Source organism: Danio rerio, chromosome 4 (assembly GCF_052040795.2).
Source record: "Danio rerio strain M-AB ecotype USA chromosome 4, GRCz13ab, whole genome shotgun sequence".
Lineage (NCBI taxonomy): Eukaryota > Metazoa > Chordata > Actinopteri > Cypriniformes > Danionidae > Danio > Danio rerio.
This window is the reverse complement of record NC_141024.2, coordinates 50249436-50271017: the sequence shown is the minus strand read 5'-3', so window position 1 is coordinate 50271017 and position 21582 is coordinate 50249436. Positions and strand designations below refer to the sequence as shown.

The window sequence follows — 21582 nt, the reverse complement described above, 5'->3', positions numbered from 1 at the left end:
GTTTTAGATGATGTTCTCTGTTTGACAAGACCCCTGTGGGGGTCGGCGCCCGGGGAACAGGGCTAGTTGGCCGACTCTGGGAAAAAGGGGATTTTGACGGTGAAGATTCCTGTTAGAGGGAGACTGGACAAGTTTGGTGCTCAAGGAACGGCTCATCGGAGCGACTGCTGTTGCAGTGGTGCAGTGGTAGTCAGCGTTGGAGCGATATGAATGCTACATATTGTCAGTAGTGATCTGTAAAGATGAAGTAAAAGAGGGGCTCAACTAGAGTGCCACTGCAGCGGTGCTATTGGTGAATGTAACTTGGTGGGGAGTCTCTGCTGTTGCAAAGGTGCAGTGGCACTCAGTATTGCATATTTATGCATGTTCCCATAAGAATGTAAAATCCTGTAGTTAGTGATATGTAGATGTGAGAGTGAATAAGGGTTCGGCTAGAGCGTCGCTGTTGTGGAGCGTGGCTCAGCTTAGCGTCTCTGCTGCTGCAGAGGTGCAGTGGGTCAGTATGGAGGCAATGTGTGCTCCTGCATAAGCATATACTGCTCTATTTATGCAGTGGAGTGTGATGATAGTGGTATTGGAAGTGTAAGTGTATACGAGCTTGTTTAGAGCGTTGCTGCCACAGCAATTGAAACTTGGGCGACCCCGAAATGGGTCAGAGCTGTGGTAAACAAGAGTGAATGGAAGTATAGGACAATTAGAGGGAAAAATTAAATGAAGAAATGTGGGGAAGAGGCCTAGACATGCATTGGGGTGTACCCTTGTGTAAATGATCTGTTTGCTTTATAAAGAGAGTTTCTTCATCCTGCAAAGTTAGATCAGCTATGATGAGGTGGAATATGGGATTGAAATTTTGATGTTAGTTCAGAACATCTCAAAAACCAAAAAGTGTAGTGTGAATATGGCATTAAGGGTATGGGCTGTATGAGTGAAAATGTATCTTTGCTAAGGGTTGAATGAGGGCAGTTATCTGGAGCCGGCAGTCATGCGCTCTAAAATGAGAAAATAAGAGAGAATCAAAAATTAAATATTTACAGCATAGTATATATACAGCAGACATCATTAATTGTTTTAGCTGATATTCATGCAAGGTTTCTTCATAAGTGCATGGGCAACTGTGAATGGAAGCGCCTTTGTTAATGCATGTTACAATAACTGTAATATCTTGATGTGCAAGGGTTGTTGAAGTGGGCATTCGACCCCCTGCAGAGTGGCAAATGGATGGAAGGCTGAGGATATAGGGCGTGTCTTGGCTGGTGGTCCTAGAAGTACCTCTTGGAGAGCAGGTGAGATGATAGTGGAGGGGAGTTTAAACCCCTTAGTGGTATAGAAGTTTGTTTAAAAGCAAATGTACCTAACACAGTCAATGTATGAAAAGTTACTCCATTGACTCTCATTGAAATATCCTCCTCCGGTTTGTACCAGTGAAGCAGGAAATTGCTTCTTTGCCTTTTCACATCTCACTGACTTCCCATTATAAACTTTTCTATGACACTCGTGTGTATTGATATACGAGTCACGATTGACATGTTATAAAAGAGCTTCAATGCTTAATGTGTTATATGTATTTCAGTAGCTGGGTAATACTCTTTTCATTTTATTTTATTTTTTATTTAAATGTAAATATATCAACTGCCAACATCAAACTTGAAAAATAATGTTACCACTTTGTAGGAACTGTGTGAATGTAAAGTTTAACATTAGCTTTTACTAAATCCATGATCAATAACATCACATATGGAATCTTAACATGATTGAAAAATCTTGAGTGTATCTGGCCCGATTCATTCACAAAAGCTGCGTCCCAAATCGCTTACTTATGCACTATTCTACGCCATTTTGTAGTATAAATAGTGTAAGTAGTGCATTCACACTGAAAACACTAAAAATAATAAGTGCACTTTAATTACCCGGATGATGCACTCATTCAGCCGCTAAAATGAAGTGTGGAATGATGGACACTTCACGCAGTCAACGACCGCAGGTTTGCTTGCGTAGCGGAAGGGGCGGAGCTATCGGACGCACATGTTGGATAACTTTATTTTGGATGGTGAAAGCAAAATTCTCCTACGAGAGTGATTATAGCGCCTCCCGATGGTGAAAGCGGTTATACTCACGGCAGGTTTTATTTGATAGTTTTGGTCATTTATTTCACTGATTTGGCAACCGTCAAACGTCATCAGGGAAACGGTTTGAGTTTCCGCTTAGTAAAAAAACATTAATGTGCCATTTGGGACGACACTACATACATATACTATCCTGTTGAGTGTGTAAGTGCATAAGTACATAGTGCATGAGTGCATAGTGTGCCATTTGGGACGCAGCTAAAGTCTTTGCACTCAGTCGATTCATGAAACTGTCAAAAGAGAAGGCGGGACCATCACAGGTTTGGAAAGCTCATTGGATGGTGGTACTTCACCTTTCAGCTATTGGCTCCTTGGAGTACCAGTCAGAGTTCAGAGTGCAAAAGGTTGGCGGCCATTTTGTAGACCAAAATAGCTACGGTGTTTATGCCTGAAAGACTGGCTCCACGCTCTCCAGCGGCAGGTTTGGGTGATAACAGTGCACCCTTCCATAAATGTTTATCAACGTTTGGATATGTTGTAGACTAATGTTTGTGGATTAGATTGCCTTGTAATTTGCATTTGAACTACTTCAGCTGTCTGAATGTTATGGATTTGTTGACAGCCAGGAGGCTGAGATGTGAGTTCTTTGTTGAAATCATTCCATTCATGCTGGTCTCGTCTTTCAAAACCTTTATGAAATGTTTAGTCTTTGTTGGAGTGTTGTTATCTAGCGAGGCATGTCTGTTATCGAAAGTGGACCCCTATTAGATCAGTGAGAGTTCGGCTTCATTGCAGTGGCTTGGATTGCCGGCGTCTTGAGTTTAGTTGGAGTTGTGGCTTGCGTTGTATGGGGCAGTTGGAGTAATCTGATTGGATTAATACTGATTACAGATGAGTGGCCAGTTGTGCTAAATCATATCACGTGCTCCTCTCGAAATTAGTTTATGAAACTTCATGTGTTGCAGCTTTTATTAGTAAAGATTCTTTACTTTTGGGTTCAAGATTCTTTCTAGTTTACTATATTTACTATTTTGAGTAAAATAAAAACTTGTTAAATATTTTATGATTTGGGAACATATTTTTACATTATTAATACACTGTGATGTTCCCAAGACTCTAGATTGGAGTCTAAATTATAGAGGTAAAGTTGGTTTTATATTCGCACATTCAGACTTTCCCCTTAATAATATAATTTCATAAAAGTATTATTTGCAAACTCTAAATAGCGACATCATATTATCAGCCAATGACTATCAAAGTACAACATTGTTCACAGTCAAATAAACAGTGTTAATGTTGTTTAGAAGTCACACTTGCATTCTAATTATGATTGAATATTCAAAGTAACAAGGTAAACAACATAGAGACCTATAAATGAACAAATGTGTGAATATAAAACCAACTTTACCTCTATGTCTAGGTGCCTGCATTACTCCTCACAGGGGAAAATAAAAGTTGTTGTGCAAGCTACCCCAGGACACTGTGGCTACTAAGGAGTCCTCATGTCAAGACCTGCCATCTTATTGACTCTTTAACCTTATGGTTTTCTTTTGCATTACTTCTATCTTGTAATTAAAGTGTTGTTGTGATTAGATCCTAAGTTCTTTATCTTCATTAATATTCCTCGACATTTTTTGGTTGCTTTGATTGATTGCTTTTGTAATGGCCTCAAAAGGATTATAAATGTTTAATTTTATTTTTAATGCCTTTATTTTATTTGTGGTTTATATATAAATCTGAATAAGTTGGAGAGAGCAGCGTACAGGGATGCATGCATGCACCAATGAGGGCGCTGTGAGAAAAGAGACATTGTGTGTTCATAAGAGAAGAAGAGTCAGATAAGTGATTCAGTCTGTAAGTGAACCGTTCTTGTAAATGAATTGTTGTTGTTCAGTCCCGAATCGTCACAGAAAAAAAGACCGGAGCAAATAAATCTACAGAAAATCAAATGACTGTCCTATTCATTGTTCAAGGGGGCAACACTTTATAAGTTACATTTTATAATAAATATTTTGCATTCAGGCTATTTTGTTGGTTCATCTCTCTTTTATGTAACGACTTATATGAGCAGGTCATAACACTTTGTAAAATGTTTCTAGTTGTATCTGAGATATTGTCCTTTCAGTCATGATCATAGGTAAGAGTAGGAACCTAGATTGAGCGGTAAATTGAGAACACTGCCTTTCGTCTTCGTTCCTTCACTACAATTGACAATCACATCAACTGCATTACTGCGGCCGCTGCACTGATCCATCTTTTAATCTCACATTCCATTCCTAGTGAAAAACACAAATACTTGAACTCCATGTGGGGTAAGGACTCTCCTCCAAACTGGAGATGGCCTCCTTTTTCTAGTCAAGCTCCTGAGAGGTGTTGTTTCTTTTCTTTCCTTGTCACACTCAGCAGCAAATTGTCCCTCTGCATGCTGAAGGTCCATGTCCTGTGAAGCCAATAGGACAACATTATCTGCAAATGACCGAGACCGTCCTAGCCTGCATCTACAATTCTGTCAGTAAAAGTTATTATATTGTTGAGATAAGCCTAAAAAGACACATTTACAAAATAAAATGAACAAAAAAAATGGATGGATAGGGATTGTAGTTGTGGAAGAGGAAGCAGGATGGCTTTTTTATCCTTAAACCAAGATGGATCTTCTCCGGAGGGATGGACCAGTGCGCGAGATGTCTCAGACTGAAGGGGTTATTGTTCCAGAAAAATAAATTGATTAAATTATCAAACTGTTTTAAATATTGTAAAGAATTATTTACAGGGATATACTGAAGCAGAGAAATAACTTTAGGAAGGCAATTAATTTTGAGTATGATAGTTTGCTATTTTGAGTACCGCAGAGCAGTGGTTCTCACTCCATGGTCTGGTGCTTGTGCAAAATGAGTTGACAACCTGTGAAAATCAGTAAATATTAAGTTTAAGAACAATTTATTTAAAAACAAGGAAAGGAAAGTGTTAAGTGTTTCAGGACATAAGAACAAGTAATAAAATAGGCTATAATCTATATTTCGCCCTTAGGAAGCCCAGCTTTGGCCCGATCAGGCCCTGGAAGTGACAGTGGAATCGCGACTGGCCCTGGCTTGCTCACTTTTGGCACGATAGTGGAAAAGCAGATAATGGTTCTGGTGAATCTCAAAAACTGGTCAGTTTTTGTTGGCTTGTCACTGGGTTACCCCATCCAGTGGCAACACAGTAGTTCTCACTGTAGTGGGCAGATTCTTGAAGGCAGCTCACTTTATTCCCCTCCACAAATTACCTTTATCGAGGAAGAAAGCAGCCATTTTTTTGGACCACGTCTTTCGTATTTATGGCCTCCTAGTTGACATGGTTTTAGACAGGGGTCCCCATTTTGTGTCTAAGTTTTGGGCAGAATTGTGCTGACAACTGAGGGCGACTCCTAGCCTTTCTCACGAGTACCACCCACAGACCAATGGCCAGGCCGTGCAAGCTAATCTGTGGCTGGAGAGGGTCCTGCATTGCGTCGCATGCAGGGAACCCTCATCTTGAAGTTCCAGATTAACCATGAGTTCTCCCTTCCTATCTTATCTATGGGCTTGTCTCCCTTTCAGTGCTACTTAGGCTACCAGCCCCCTCTGTAGACTGATTTCAAGAGGCTGCCATTTTAAAAGTGAAATCGAAGCTACGTTGGAAAAAAAAACAGAAGTATTGTATGGAGTCACACAGCAACATTATGAACCTGGGTGTACATCTTAATCTCAGTCCCCGTCCCCACTGTGTTTACCTGGTGCCATGAACTAAATTCTAGGAGGCCACTTAAGCATATTACTCTTAAAGAGATTGTAATTTTGTTTGATGCCTAATCTGTTATTAATTGTTGGAATTAAACTGAACTAAATGATATTAAAGTGATGTTTACACTATCTGCATTTTGAAATCGTGGCAACAGCTGGATGTTTGTAATCCACAGCACGTTGTTGCAATGTTTACAATGCTGCTCCTATACTTCCATAGTTTTTCCCACCACAGCCTAGCTTTCATTCTATAAAATGGTGGCCATGTGAAATCTCCTGTTTACTAGACTGGCGCTTTGACCAACTAAGCCACAGCGCCAAACGACCTTGACAGGGGCTAATTGTTTAATTCGTAAAAAGAAAAAAAAAAGTAGCACTGCATGTGTGAATATCTGGACTTGAAATATTAAAGTCCAATTGGTTAGGCATTACCACACTATGCTATATAAAGCCATCGTCCAAAGCCCTCTTGAACGAGCAGCGTTTTTAAGGATTTGAGTTTTGTTAAGAAACCGACTGCTAAACATCCCGCTGCGTAAACACTTGTTACTCTTAACAAAAAGCAACTCTGGCACCTGTAGATTAGGCACTGCTGGGATTTGAACCCAGGATCTCCTGTTTACGAGACAGGCACTTTGACCAACTAAGCCACAGTGCCAACGATGAAGAGGAGGCAAGACGTTTTTGCACACAGAGACTAAAAAAAGACAGCAAGTCTTAAAATGGCAAGCAAAGAGGTTGTTTAACTATATTTGTCGCACTATTCATTACGCCTCAAAGCTATACAATTTTATAATTCATTCCGGTAAGCTCTATAAAACAGGCACACACACACCACCTGGTCTAAGGCGCTGCTGGGATTTGAGCCCAGGATCTCCTGTTTACAAGACAGGCGCTTTGACCAGCTAAGCCACAGCACCACAAAAATTCACAGTAAGAGACATTTGCCGGATAACAAAAATTGAAGAAGAAAAAATGATACACAACAAAAACCAGCATGTCAGGATGCAGAAAATGCTGAAAAGACGGATGCAGTCTTTTTGAGTCTGGATGATCATGTCTCAAACCTGACCGGTAACCTGGCCTCTGTTCAAGATCAAAGCAAAAAGTGCATGAATTTATTTTTATTTAATCTACCCTAAATCATGTGTTAGGTGTTTTTTGGAACCTTCAGATTCATTACATCCAAACCCAGAGTCAGCTCGGAAAATGGAAATCAGGACAAACATATGCTATCGGCCATTGAAAGAGTTTCAGATCAGAAAGCCACTCTCCCATAATCTGAGGGAAAGGTGCAGTTTGGATTTGAACCTAGGACCTGCTGTTCCCAAGACAGCTGCTCTGGCCAACTTAGTCTTAACACTAGGGATGTAACGGTATTGTAAATACCGTCATACCGCAATATTAATTTTTTTCGATATTACCGTAGTCGCATGACTCGGTAAAACTATAGGTCTTCTGAGAAAATTTGCTCAGGCGAATGAAGCGAACGGGAGGTACCGGAAAACTACAATTCCCATAAGCCCAGGCTTGGCCATAATCCCTTGCGGTCTGTTGTCGCTACAGATCCAGTAATGCGGAAATGGAGTGTGCTGCTAGAAGCGGGGATCAAAAAGAGCTGTAAAACTCTAAAGCGGGTGTTGTCGCCGCGCGCTTCCTGAATAGTGGTGTTGTCGCGCGAGTTCTTATCAGCTGTGTTGTCGCCGCGCGCGTCCTGAATAGTGGTGTTGTCGCGCGAGTTCTTATCAGCTGTGTTGTCGCCGCGCGCGTCCTGAATAGTGGTGTTGTCGCGCGAGTTCTTATCAGCTGTGTTGTCGCACGCGTACTGTAAAGCGGGGACGGAGGGTATGTCGCGTCGCGGGGGCACTTTTGATCATTTTGGAAGGGAACATTCTATCAAAGACTAAAAAGGGCATGTGCACTGCACAGGTTGAGCACTGTGTGTGCACGTGCCTGCAAGTTGGGGAATACGACTAATAATCAGTCATGGGGACTGCAGAAACACAGCACACTGTTCAGATTGATGCAGACATGAGATCTCTATCTCACTCATGGTTTGTGCTCTCAAGTGGGGGAAAGACAATGCACAACGTTACCCACTGCTGTCAACCTGGGCCAAGTCATATCTCTCTTGTCCTAGAAACCTCAGTCCCAAATGAGAGGGTTTTTTTCTGTTGCAGGGGACATTGTAAATGCCCAGAGATACCAGCTTTTACCAGATTATATTTATATGATAATTTTCCTTTAAACCCATCTCTGTCTAAGTGAGTGAGTGATTAAATGTTGAATGTGATTTTTCAACACTACTAAATTTAAACTTTATTTTTTTACATGGTTTAATATTTTTTTGTTATTAAAATTGAAGTTCCTGTTTCAAAGCTTACAGATAGATGGCTAATTTGTATGTCATTGACACTTTTGGCACTTTTTTGGAGTATTTTCATAAGTTTTGTTTTTTCCTGTAAATGATTCAATAAATACCGTACCGTGACATTCATACCGAGGTAATACCGTACCGTGAAATTCTGATACCGTTACATCCCTACTTAACACTAAAAGAAAATATGATTGGATATGGATATGATTCTTCCAAACGCAGTTTCATCTAAGACAGTAGGGGGTGGGGGGGAAGCAAAATGTACTATGCTTTCTACTCAGTTACTTTGCACATGCATAAAGAGGCTCTCAAACGACATTGCTGATGATTTCAAGGATCGATAGATCTGATCTGATGATCTGTTATATGATCGATAGATCTGTCCTTCACAACACAAGCAGCGATCTCAGATCAGTTTATCCAGACATTCTAATCTAATTCGCGAACCTCTTTAAAGAACCAAATTAGTGAGAGATCAGCTATCAAGATTAAAAGATTCAGGATCTGCCAAATCATCTTAGATCATTTAAGCGAGGTACAAAGAACGGACCCCATGGAATATGACTCGGGAACTACGAGTCCTCTCAGGAAGTGATTTGTTAATTCACGCGTGCACACATTTGTGCAAGTGGTATAGTTATTTCAAGTCTTCATCACATTTCGAGTCGTTCATCGCAGAAAGGCAGAAACCAATCATATGCATTTAGAGCCGGAAAAAAAGAATTGATCCGTTCATCTTTCCTCTATCGGGTCTGAGTCACTTGTTCATCACAGGCTAATCATACGCATTTAGAGCCAGAAAAAGAATTGATCGGTTCACCTCATGAGTCCTCTATTGGGTCTGAATCACTCATTCCTCACGGGCCAATCATACGCGTTTAGAGCTGGAAAAAGAATTGATCTGTTCATCTCTCGAGTGCTCTATCGGGTCTGATTCACTCCTTCATCACGGGCCAATCATACGCATTTAGGGCCGGAAAAAGAATGGAACCGCTCATCTCTCGAGTCCTCAGGTTATGTCATTCTGTCACGTAAATAACGAACGACTTAAGACTTGATAGGTGAACTAATTATCATGGCTCCTATCGGCTCAGACTGTGTACATTGGTTAAGATTAAATGTGACTGCCAGTGTAACATGAACGAACCACTGACATTAGAAGACATGAAGAGGTGAGCTGAGCAAAGTGACAAAAATGCCTTTAATGACAAAAGAGCAGGTAAACATTAAAGTATTATTTTCTCCTTCTTTAAATATTCTATTTATCACTTATGTGTTACGCAATCAACCTTTTGGGCTAGTTGTAGATGTGTTTGGAAGCAATTCGTAAAATTTTAATAACATTTTGGCAAATTGAACCAAATGAACGAAATGATTTGAAAAAAGATTCGATGAAAGAGACTCAAAGATCCGAGTCAGTAAAATGATCCGAACTTCCCATCACTAAACAGGTTTTTAAATGGATGCATGTAGTATGCAATAAATAATGCACTTTGCATTGCTTGAGAAAAAATACCAAATTATTATAATCTATTTTACAAATGAAAGTAATTAGAATTTACAGTTTGTAGTTGTTTTCTCTGAAATGATGCAAGCAATCAATAAAGATAAAGGCCTTACTGTTTAAATATATTGCAGTTTATTACAAAATATACATCTAAACACACACAGCAAGCATATGACAGAAATAAAACAATTATATATAAAATACAATTTAAACTAAAGTATAAAAGGCAGAGGATTCTTATGTAAACACAGCAAGCATATTACATAAATAAAATGACTATATATATATATATATATAAATAAAATCCTATTTTGAAAATAAATTAAAATGCAAATACAAAAGTAACTTCAAGTTAGTTGTAGTCAGAATTATGAGCCTTAATAAATTACTCTTACCCGTCTAGTTAACTTTATTCACCTAGTTAAGCCTTCACATGTCACTGTAAGCTGTGTAGAAGTTTCTTGAATAACATCTAGTAAAATATTATTTCATAAATGTGTTGAAAAAAATATTCTCAGAAATAATAAACAGAGGGTTAATAATTCAGGGGGGCTAATAATTCTGACTTCAACTGTATGTATATGAAGAGTTTGGTTGCAAAACGCGATAAACCCCATTTTTTGACATTTGGATTTTATTATTGTAAATCATTGTTCAGATGTACCTTAATCTATGTGTGAATTTCTGCCCTTAATAACATTTAAGAATGTACATTTTAGGCCGAGTACAACATGTATTTTTTTCACAAAACCTAAAATCAATGTTTCTTTTGATATCGAATCCACGTTGATCACCGACGTTGATTCAACTTCGTTTTGCTCATCGGGGTAATGTTGAAACGACGTCAGGCAATCCATTCAAATCTAACCTGAAATCGTCACAATTGGTTACTTACCCAACGTTGAATCGATGTTGATTTTCAGTCGATCGAAACAACATTATACAATCCACACATTTCCAACATATAATCAACCTAATTGGTTTGTCTAATGTTGAAATGATGTTGATTTTAGGTCAACTGGAACATCATAGAATCCACAGATTTTCAACATATAATTTATCCAAATGATTTAACGTTGAAATGAATGCTTACACAACCTTTTCAACATTAAACCAACACATATTACTAATATATATTATTAATTACAGTTTTTTAAAGGATACATATTATTTAATCTGTACATATGACAAAACACACCACAATATGTCATCATTTTTTATTTATACAAATATACAGCTGTACACATTCATCAAGAGCATAAATTCATTCAACTCTTCTATACACACAGTACACTTAAACACAGAGAGAACATTTAAATTATAGGCTAAAATAGTGAAAACCAATTACTCAAAAAAATAAAACTGTAGAATATTAAATACATTTGTCTATTTGTGTTCTATTTCAACACGTATTTTTCATTGGAGTAAAAATGTATTTGATTTCAGATGTGCATAATAACAATTTACTATTAGGGTCAAAATACAGGTTTAAATCTCAATGCTTAAGCTGTTTAAAGAACAACTTTATTGAATTAATTGAGAAAGATACAATATGCCTTTCTATATTGTATAGAATATATCACAGAAACTAAAATGCAGATGCAACCATAGAAAAAAATATTCTCGCTGGATTAGCAGGGTCAATAAATAAATTAAATAAAAATAAATTAGTTTTTTAGGTGGTGTAAAACTGCCGGGAAGCCGTTCCTCTACAGTACCACTTTTGACTAGAATTCCATCCCGGATTTTCCAGAAATACAAAGTATTAGTGACCCAGAGACTTGTCTGAGAACAAGCTTGAAATATTACAACCACGGGCTAGAATTGCAAGTTTTAAGTTTTTAAAATTACAATAATTTTTTTTAAAATATCATTGTTTAATGACTAAATGCTATAAATAAAAACAGCGCTGCGACTAAAGAATGTAAATACTGAATAATCCTATGCAATGCACATGATCCTATTATAACGATCACTGTGAACAATAAGCTAAGCGTTTGTTATATATACAAACTACAAATATAAAAAACATTACAATAATTTAAGCAATGATATTCTATATGTAAAAAAAAAAAAAAAAAAAAAAAACTTTAAACGGCGTCTCGTCAGAGCTGAATCTTTGCGGTCACCACACAGGCTCTTTAAAGGGCACCTATGGTAAAAAATCTACTTTTCAAGCTGTTTGGACTAGGGTTGGGCATCTAAGCTATAATGCCGATCCGATACGCATCTCGATACAAAGAATACGATCCGATATATTAGCGATACATTTGTGACATATTGCGATGCAACACGATACGATTCACACCCATATCACGATACAATGCGATAATTCAGCACTAACTGATTAAATTAAGTTTATGAGATTATGTAAAAGAAGATGCTGTGCCATTGAATGAGTTTGATTATTTATTAACCAAGCAAAACCAAGACTTTTTTTACAAACTGGCTTTTCTCTCAGAGCCAGAGTGTCAGTTTACAGTTGAGAGCAATTTTAGAACATATAGCACATATTATTGAAGTATTTTCAAGATAAACAGAATGTATAAGTGCAATATATATTAATATATATATATATATATATATATATATATATATATATATATATATATATATATATATATATATTTGCACTCTTTCAACATAAAGGTTTAGCATTGCACAACAAGAATTGTGATTTAACTTTTCAACTATGAAAACAGGTTTTACAAAGATATATTTTGCCACTGAATATTCAAAACTTAAGGTGGTGAACTAGCAGTGTTATGCTGCTTTGAAACATCACTGTCACTGTAAACAACAGGCTAATAAAAATATAACAAACCAGCAATCTTCTTGCTGTGAGGTGGTCAAACTACCCACTGTGCCACCGTGACACCCATTATTTTTATCATTATTATTATTAATATTATTATTATTATAATTAAATAAAAATTAACAGGAGGAGGTGTTTAAAACCGCCTAGGGCGGCAGTATAGAGTTGGCGGCGTCCGCAACACCCAGTTATATCCGCGCATAGGGCGGCAGAATAGAGGTCCACGACACCCGCGCGTCCTCAGTTATATCCGCGCATAGGGCGGCAGAATAGAGGTCCACGACACCCGCGCGTCCTCAGTTATATCCGCACATAGGGCGGCAGAATAGAGGTCCGCGACACGTCACTTCATTTTCATAACCGGTCACTTTCGTTTTCACATTGGGGTTGAGGGCGGCGTGATCGTCCTCTGCCTAGAGCGGCAGTTCAGCTTGCTCCGGCCCTGCAGATGAACAATGCAATAACATCCGTTATTGGAAAAAAAAACTTGCAATGCTTTTCTCACCACTTTTGGAGCTGGTAGCTACAGTTGAAGCAGTGCGAAAGCCGGGGATGCAGAAACACTGGAAAATGCTTTCACAACAACACCGTGGCGCCGCTTCAAGTGAGATTTCAGATTACTCGTACGTATTTTATAGATGCGCGGCACATTTTGCAAATTGCATCTGTCCTGTCAAGTCGTCCATCCTTAAATCCATAATGTTGCCATACTTTAGATTTAAAACTCGGTGGGGAATAAAATGTTTGTTTTGCTTCTCGCGCTTTCTGAGGGCGCACCACTAGCTTCATCCGCACACCTGATACACTGAATTGTAGTGTAAGTGTACACATCCGCAAATCCGTTGCTAAGGCTTACTTTATGTAGGTTGATTAAATTATCCACCAAAAACAGGTTGACAACACTTGTTAATAAATAAAAAATACATTCTATATTAAAAATATAAGCTGTATCTCGGAAAAACCGATGCATCTCGCAAAAACCGATGCATCTCGATTTGCTTCCAAAATTTCATTCATCCTCTGCTGCTCAACCGATGCACTCGCATCGAGCACGCGCATAACCGCGTATCGATACATATCGGTTAATCTTCCCATCCCTAGTTTGGACAGATCTGTGTGTTGGTATAGTGTATAGACCGTCATACTGGGGTGATATGAACACACCCAGTCTTTTTTTTTCAATTTAACTACAAAAAAAAGGGTCGGCCAATTGGAGCGGTTTTCAAATCAATCGCACCATTACGTAGGTGTGCGATCCCCCCGCCCACCGAATTGATTGACAGCTGCGCGCATTAACATGTCCGGTAGTCACGTGTACATGTCAACAAGTCCAGGCAGACATACGCAGAGCAACCGGGAATAAAAGGTCTGTTCTGTTCGCTAGGATCAGCTATCATCATCAAATGTGATTAAGAGTGAGTTTCACATGTTTAAAGTGTTTTAAAATAGAGTATGTGTGTAATTAATTACAGCGTTTTACTTCAGCTTTACTTCAACAGCACAGCCGCGTGTCAGAACAATTATAAAAGAAGACGCTTCAATCCCGGTTTGTGGAAGTTAAATCAGGTTTATTTTGTACATTAGCATAACAGATATCCACACAGTACTTGAGGTTAGCCTTAACTAAGACAAAACCACCCCCTGCTGGAAATCAGTATAAAACAGCATCTTGTAAAAGGTATAATGAAAAATCTGATGGGTATTTTGATCTGAAACTTTATATACACATTCTAGAGACGCAAAAGACTTATATTAAATCTGAAAAAAGGGGTAACCTAGGTGCCCTTTAACCAATATGGTAATTTAAGGCAGAAATGCTCAGTTCTTTACTGTTTTGTAATAAAAAAAATTACAATGTCAGAAAGAAATAAACTGATAGTTAGAAAACGGCAGGGTGTTATTTGTTAGTTTTATTTCAAAGAGTTATACAATTACAAAAATTGAAAACTCTCTGTGCATCTATCCTCTGGAACCTTGCAGATGAGTGATTAATCCGCTGATAAATCAGCTGATTTGACGATGTTTTTAAATGCTTTCTCCAAAGCTTGAAACGCTGTCAGTGATGTAATCAGCACACAAGCAGCCAATAGTGTTCAGCTTTTTCTGACGACTCCTCCCTCAAAATTTCATTGGCTGAGGTTTGGTAGCTTGAATGAGCTGATGGGGAATGAGTTGTTGTCAGATCATGTAGTGTGTGACCCCCCTCTTGTGGATCATTCACAGAGTGTTGCGTAGTGTGAACACCACAGAGATTAAAAGACACAAAGTCAAGTCATGTAGTGTGAACGGCACAGCGATCTGCTGATGTTTAAAATCCTGTAGTGTGAACTAGGCTTAATGCGATTTCGCTGGTCAGAGTTCATCAAGCTTGAACTCTGCAACGCAGTGAACTGCAAAACTTGACGTACAAACTTGCGTTTACAGTCTGACGCATTTGCGTGCATATGAATGGCAGTCTATTAGGAGAAAGGTCCAGTGTAACTGTGGCTTAGGTGCAAGTGAATGGTTTCTCTCCAGTGTGGATCCTCATGTGTCGGTTAAAGTTTGATGATTGGCTGAAACTCTTCCCACACTGAGTGCATGTGAATGGTTTCTCTCCAGTGTGGGTCCACATGTGGTGATTAAGGGATGATGATTGGCTGAAACTCTTCCCACACTGAGTGCATGTGAAGGGTTTCTCTCCAGTGTGGATCCTCATGTGTTCTTTAAGAGATAATGAGCGACTGAAACTCTTCCCACACTGAGTGCATGAGAATAGTTTCTCTCCAGTATGGATCCTCATGTGGTGATTAAGGTAAGATGAGCAACTGAAACTCTTCCCACACTGAGTGCATGTGAATGGTTTCTCTCCAGTGTGAATCATCATGTGTAGATTAAGGTTTGATGATTGGCTGAAACTCTTCCCACACTGAGTGCATGTGAAAGGTTTCTCTCCAGTGTGGATCCTCATGTGGTGATTAAGGGATGATGATTGGCTGAAACTCTTCCCACACTGAGTGCATGTGAATGGTTTCTCTCCAGTGTGGATCCTCATGTGTCGGTTAAAGTTTGATGAATGGCTGAAACTTTTCCCACACCGAGTGCATGTGAAAGGTTTCTCTCCAGTGTGGATCCTCATGTGGCGATTAAGGGATGATGATTGGCTGAAACTCTTCCCACACTGAGTGCATGTGAATGGTTTCTCTCCAATGTGGATCCTCATGTGTTGTTTAAGAAATAATGAGTGTCTGAAACTCTTCCCACACTGAGTGCATGTGAATGGTTTCTCTCGAGCGTGGATCATCATGTGGTGATTAAGGGATGATGATCGGTTGAAACTCTTCCCACACTGAGTGCATGTAAATGGTTTCTCTCCAGTGTGGATCCTCATGTGAATCTTAAGATTGTCTTTTCTTCCCAAACTCCTTCCACATTGAGTGCAGGTGAAGCGATTTTCGTCTCTTTTTTTCAAAATATCATCAGTCTGTAAACGAGTTTTTTCCTCAATTTTGACATGATGTTCCTCCTCTTTACTCTCCTCATTCTCTTCAATTAGATCTGAAATGAATAAAGAAATAAAAAAACACCAGTTTTCATTAAGTCTTAAAAATCTCATCAAATGCGTAAAGGTGAAAAGACACTGGAAACATTGGCTACACACACTGTAATTTTGATGCACATTAAATGTAAAATAAATCAGATCATATTTTGTTCAGTCCATTAACGTGTGCACATTTAAGCAGATTCAATTCATCTTCATCTAGTGCTTTTACAATGCAAATTGTGCTGAAGCCACTTAACTTAGAAGTTCTGGTAAATTGAAACTGTGTCAGTCCAGTTTTCAAAGTTTCTCATAAAAGTCATTTTGGTCATATTGATCAGACACAGATTTGAAAGCTGTAAATGGCCTATTTTTATTCATATATATTCAGAATTACAACAAAACGTTTTTCTAAAATGTGTAAAGCAGACAGGAGATACTTGTTCATTCTGTGCCTGACCAGTAAACGCATCGGAAAAAAAAGTTCTGAGGTAACAGCTGAACAAACAGCTGAATATTTGTCTCGCAAACATGAGATATACCTGTACAGCATCTGCATAAAGACTGAAATGTGCACCTTTCCCCTTGTGTGCTGTTGGGTCATTTTTATCCATTCTGGGTTTCTTTCTGTGTTTTAGCAAACTGACTGATATTTGGAAACATCTTATTTTGACATAATCTAGCATCTATGCATCTAGCTTATTGTTTTATAGCTATATTCTACTGTAACATGCTACGTCAGTTAGCATTAAATTATAAATCGACTTTCTTATAAATATACCCAAGATGGCTGGAAGTACACATAAACCATTTATGGGCGCAGTCGTGTAAATGATCAGTTAAAGCCTTTTAATATTTATTCAGATCTTATTTTCATTCAACAGCAATAGCTGGATGCCTTCATCCATATTAGGGATTTCCTGGAATGTTCTGCTACTTTTGTGAGGCATATATGGAATTTTTGCTCAAGTGTAAATGAAACAGGCATTACATGCATTTAAAGTGCTACAATACCCACATCAACCTATTTTGAGGAAAACTGAAAAAAAAAAAAAAACGTAAGAAATAATTTTCTACTTAAGAAATAATTTATTGTACCATTTTTGATACAATTGTTGTTATCTCAAAAATAGTAGCCTATTGAACATCAATATATAGCAAGGTAATAAATTCAGAAATTCCAGTATCTGGACAACATTACACCTTAGTTAAAAATTCTGTCCAAAAGAACATGCTTGCAGCTTCGTATCACATCGAATAACAACTCACACTATAAAATAAATTACATTTTCAGATTGGAAGACAATTACATTTTCAAAAAACAAACAGAAACTGCAAATCAGGAGGAGATCGGAGGCTCAAGAGGTATGATATGGCTCATAACAGACTAGTAAATGAGAAGTGGGTTAATTTATCAATGTTTTTCCATTTTGATGTTACGAGTTACGCTGGATGTAATCTCTCTATATTTGCTAAAAGTGATATTTAATTAATCTTGTTCTCTATATCTAACATAGGGCTGGACAATAATATATCAATATATCACGATAGATTTTTTTTCAATAACGGTGATATGATTTTTAAACCCATTTCCGATATTTCGATACATTTGTGTATATGTTTTACATATGTTTTATCATATCCATCTATCCATCTATCTATCTATCTATATATATAGATAGATAGATAAGATTTTCTACCTTGTATCATTTGTCACTAAATGACTTTCCGTGCTCAGAATGAGTGGATGTCACTTGCCTGATGACAGCGCTCAGAAGTTGGTCAAGCTGCTCTGTCACAGAAAGCTACAAAATGAGCGACCTGAATACAGATATAGAGGAACAAGCTTCCACAAGTAAGAAAGCAGACAAAGTAGTTGATGTGGACGGTGTTCGGCTTTTTAAGTTCCGAACAGCTTTTTGTTTCAGCACTCTGCAAAAAAAAGTTCTATAAAAAAATAGAACTATTTGATGTTAAATCTTTTAACTTAATTAGGTAATTACATACACGAAAATAGTCAGAAAGAACCCTTAAAGGACGTTTAAGATAAAAAGCAACCACAACTGTAAATATACTCAAACAACTTTTTTCCTTTGCAAATATTAATGTAGCCTTTACTCTTTTTGATTTGCTTTTTAATTATAATTATTATTCTTTTTCTATTTTTTGACGATGTGGATTTTTGTATTATTTTGACCAGAAATAATAAACTGCAGAAAACAGTCACGCTACTTGCTCTGCAAACAGGTGTGTTCATGACTATACATACAAATAAAAATAATAAAATGAGAAAATATGACTTTGCAACATCAAGCAGCATTAGGCATGGGCCAGTATAAGATTTTGACAGTATGATATCCTAAAATATATTTTCTTCTGAGACACTTTTAAAATATTTTTGAGCAGTAAACATGTCAGGCTAAATAATTCAAATGAATCACAGATTTCTTTACGATTTAAAACAGCCTCTTTGGTCTTTACTGCAGGAGATACTGTTGTCCAAAAAAACAAAACATTTAAAAAAAAACTACATATACTGTAGGAACGGTGCAGCAGGAAATGTTGGCGATTTTAAAACCTTGACTTTTCCAAACTGCGGTAAACCTTGAATATACTTATTGTCCCATGTCTCAGCAGCATTACACTGATATTTAGGATCTAAAAGTTAATTCTTTAAAAAAAAGTCTCAAGCAAAAAGATTCCAATGGCGCCGCCTGCTGGTGCATGAAGAATATGGTCTATATTCTGCGACTGTAAAATATTTTATAACAATTAATTATTTTAGTGTCCATTTCATTCAGCATGCTCAATATTGGGGCATCCACATTTTTTGACATACTGTAAACCAGGGTTTCTTCGGGTTATACAAAGTTAAATTTAAGACTTTATGATATTTTTAAGACCATTTTGAATGAAATTTTAGACTCATAAAGGGCTAAAGGCTAAATAACTTTTCAAATGGCCCAGATGGAAAAGATTTTTATTTGCCCCATCAAAATAAAATTTCTTTTTAAAACTAAAAAATGAACAAATGTTTTTAAAGTTTTAAAAACTATAACAAACTAAATCTATGCACAACAATCTGTCCAGGTTAATATCCACAGCAGTAAATACATGGAGCACATTTAAACAAATGTTATTGTGAGGAAAATAATTAAACCATTATGATAAATAGAGTTAAAAAGACCTTTTTGAATAAAAAGTTGAAAGTTTTATTAAGTTGAATTGTTGGTGATTGAATTGGTTTTGGCCAGATTGGGTAGAAAACATGAACAAAGGAAAATAAAGTAAAAAAAAGGCACAATACAGCACAATATTTCAGTAAATTTAAGACTTTTTAAGGCCTAAAATGTTAAGTCTGTTATGAGAATACTGTAGGTCAAATATCATCAGCTTAGTTAAACCTTTTATTAATTTATTGTTTTTATTTATTTTATAAAGCACCAAGGATGCTTTACAAACAGCAAAAGAACAAGAAAAGCAACAACGTTAAGAAGGTTGAGAAAAAGGGAGACTAATAACACATAAATGAATGACAAAAGACATGAGAACAAATAATGAAAGAAACTGATTTCTGTCTTTCAATGAGTGCTCGTGTGCGTTTAGTAGAACTAGGCAGCACACTCAGGGCTGCAAGATGAATTAATTTAGTATTCTTATTATTAATATATCTGAATGAGGATCAAATAACTGAGTTGGTCTTTGAGAGTGAAAACTAACCTGTTTGTTCCTGCAGATCTTCCTGTTTGACTGTGAATGTTTCTTCAATCTTCACATCTTTACTCTCCTCTTTAATAAACGCCATCTTTATAACAGTGTGGAGATCAGTCGCTTCAGCAGGAGTTTTTCTCTACATTTTGACACTTTGTCCTGTTTAAAATGAACAAAACAATAAAAATGTCCTGTTTAAAATAAATAAAACAATGAACAGAAACAAAATAACTTTAACACTTGCTCCAACAGTTTCTTTTAATTATCAAAAAGAAATCAGTTAAAACATTTCTTTAAAAATAGAGGTAAAATTGGTTTTATATTCGCACATTCGGACTTTCCCCTTAATGATATAATTTTATTAAAGTATTATTTGCAAACTCTAAATAGCGAAATCATAATAGCAGCAAATGACTATCAAAGTACAACATTGTTCTCAGTCAAATAAACAGTGTTAATGTTGTTTTCAAGTCATCCTTGCATGCTAATTCCAATCGAAAATTCAAAGTAACATGGTAAACAATATATAGACTGCTAAATGAACGAATGTGTGAATATAAAACCAACTTTACCTCTTATCAGAAAAGTTTAAGAAACCCTGCTTTAAAAATAGAGGTAAAGTTGGTTTTATATTCGCACATTCGTTCATTTAGAAGTCTCTATATTGTTTACCATGTTACTTTGAATTTTCGATTGGAATTAGCATGCAAGTATGACTTGAAAACAACATTAACACTGTTTATTTGACTGTAAACAATGTTGTACTTTGATAGTCATTGGCTGCTATTATGATTTCACTACTTTTCCAAATAAAGAGTTTGCAAATAATACTTTTATGAAATTATATTATTAAGGAAAAAGTCTGAATGTGCGAATATAAAACCAACTTTACCTCTATGCTTTAAAACACCTATTACACTCTTTTCGGTTTCAAACAATAGCCCTCGGCTACTGAGAATAAAATAGTACTACGTTGTATAAAGGGTTTAAATATTATTGTCAAAAGCAGGTACATAATTTAGCATCGGAATAAAAAAATCTGAAACTTTAATTAAACCGGGTTATATCCGTAAACGTTTAAAAACACAAACCTTTCTCCAGTTGAATCACAGCGCTGAAGCGGCGCCGCCTGATGACGTCACACGTCACGACAAAATAAAAGTCTTTTTAAACCTTTTTTCCCACTTACTGTTGCAGTCATGACTTGATATATTTCTCCTTCGTTTCCACTTTCTCACAGACGCACAAATATTCAGTATTTGGAGTTGATCAAATCCTTTACTCTAAACATTTTAAGACAATTAAAAAAAACTTTTAATCCACCAAGACTGTTTAAAGCAGAAATCTCAACATTCTAAAAGGTATAACAAATAATCTAATGAGTGTTTGGAGCTGAAACTTTACAGAAAAAAAAGGTAAAATAGGTGTCCTTCATGTAAAAAGTATTCATTACTACTACACGTTTTAGTTCTTTTAACTAGTCATGACTTATATATAGTTTTTCTCTGCGTTTGGACACTTTATCCTGTTAAAAATTAACAAAGCAATAAAAATGTAAAATGAATAAAACAATAAACAGAAAGAAAATAACTTCTCTTCTTCTTATATGAGAGTAATTAACAAAAAGAAATCAGAAAAGTCTGAGCAAGAAACTATAGCCACAAATTAGCTGATTAAAACTAGTAACACAACTATATTTCTTATATTTAGTGATGTAAACTTAGAATGGAATGACATTATACTGTTTAATAAATTAAAGCTTCAGTAAGACACTTATTACTCACACGTTGTTCAATAGTGGTCATTACTGTGAGTAAAATAGTACTTA

General features: G+C 36.8%; 1 protein-coding gene, 1 long non-coding RNA gene and 2 other non-coding genes across 5 annotated transcripts in view; 1 reads left to right on the top strand and 3 right to left on the bottom strand.

The window, feature by feature from the left end:
- LOC147836790 (uncharacterized) overlaps positions 1 to 18310 on the top strand; it is a 49300-nt gene extending 30990 nt beyond the window's left edge. Inside the window, exon 3 of the long non-coding RNA XR_015943011.1 lies at positions 18291 to 18310. This is a non-coding gene — a long non-coding RNA (uncharacterized LOC147836790). The remainder of the gene's footprint in view (positions 1 to 18290) is intronic.
- Positions 6409 to 6482, bottom strand: trnat-cgu (transfer RNA threonine (anticodon CGU)). The gene has a single exon. It is a non-coding gene; the product is annotated as a tRNA-Thr (tRNA).
- Positions 6671 to 6744, bottom strand: trnat-ugu (transfer RNA threonine (anticodon UGU)). Its single transcript has one exon. It is a non-coding gene; the product is annotated as a tRNA-Thr (tRNA).
- On the bottom strand, positions 14071 to 20896 carry LOC141381670 (uncharacterized). Of its 2 annotated transcripts, none has more exons than XM_088650557.1 (3): positions 20846 to 20896; positions 19764 to 19945; positions 14071 to 16060 (listed from the first exon to the last, which is right to left on the bottom strand). In XM_088650557.1, the coding sequence occupies exons 2-3, from the start codon at positions 19846 to 19848 to the stop codon at positions 15012 to 15014; spliced, it is 1134 nt and encodes a 377-aa protein (XP_088506683.1). In that variant the 5' UTR covers positions 19849 to 19945; positions 20846 to 20896; the 3' UTR covers positions 14071 to 15011. The 2 variants fall into 2 exon arrangements, with proteins under 2 accessions (XP_088506683.1, XP_087105198.1); XM_087249072.2 differs by having other exon boundaries at positions 19764 to 19913.
- Between the last annotated feature and the right edge of the window lie 686 nt (positions 20897 to 21582).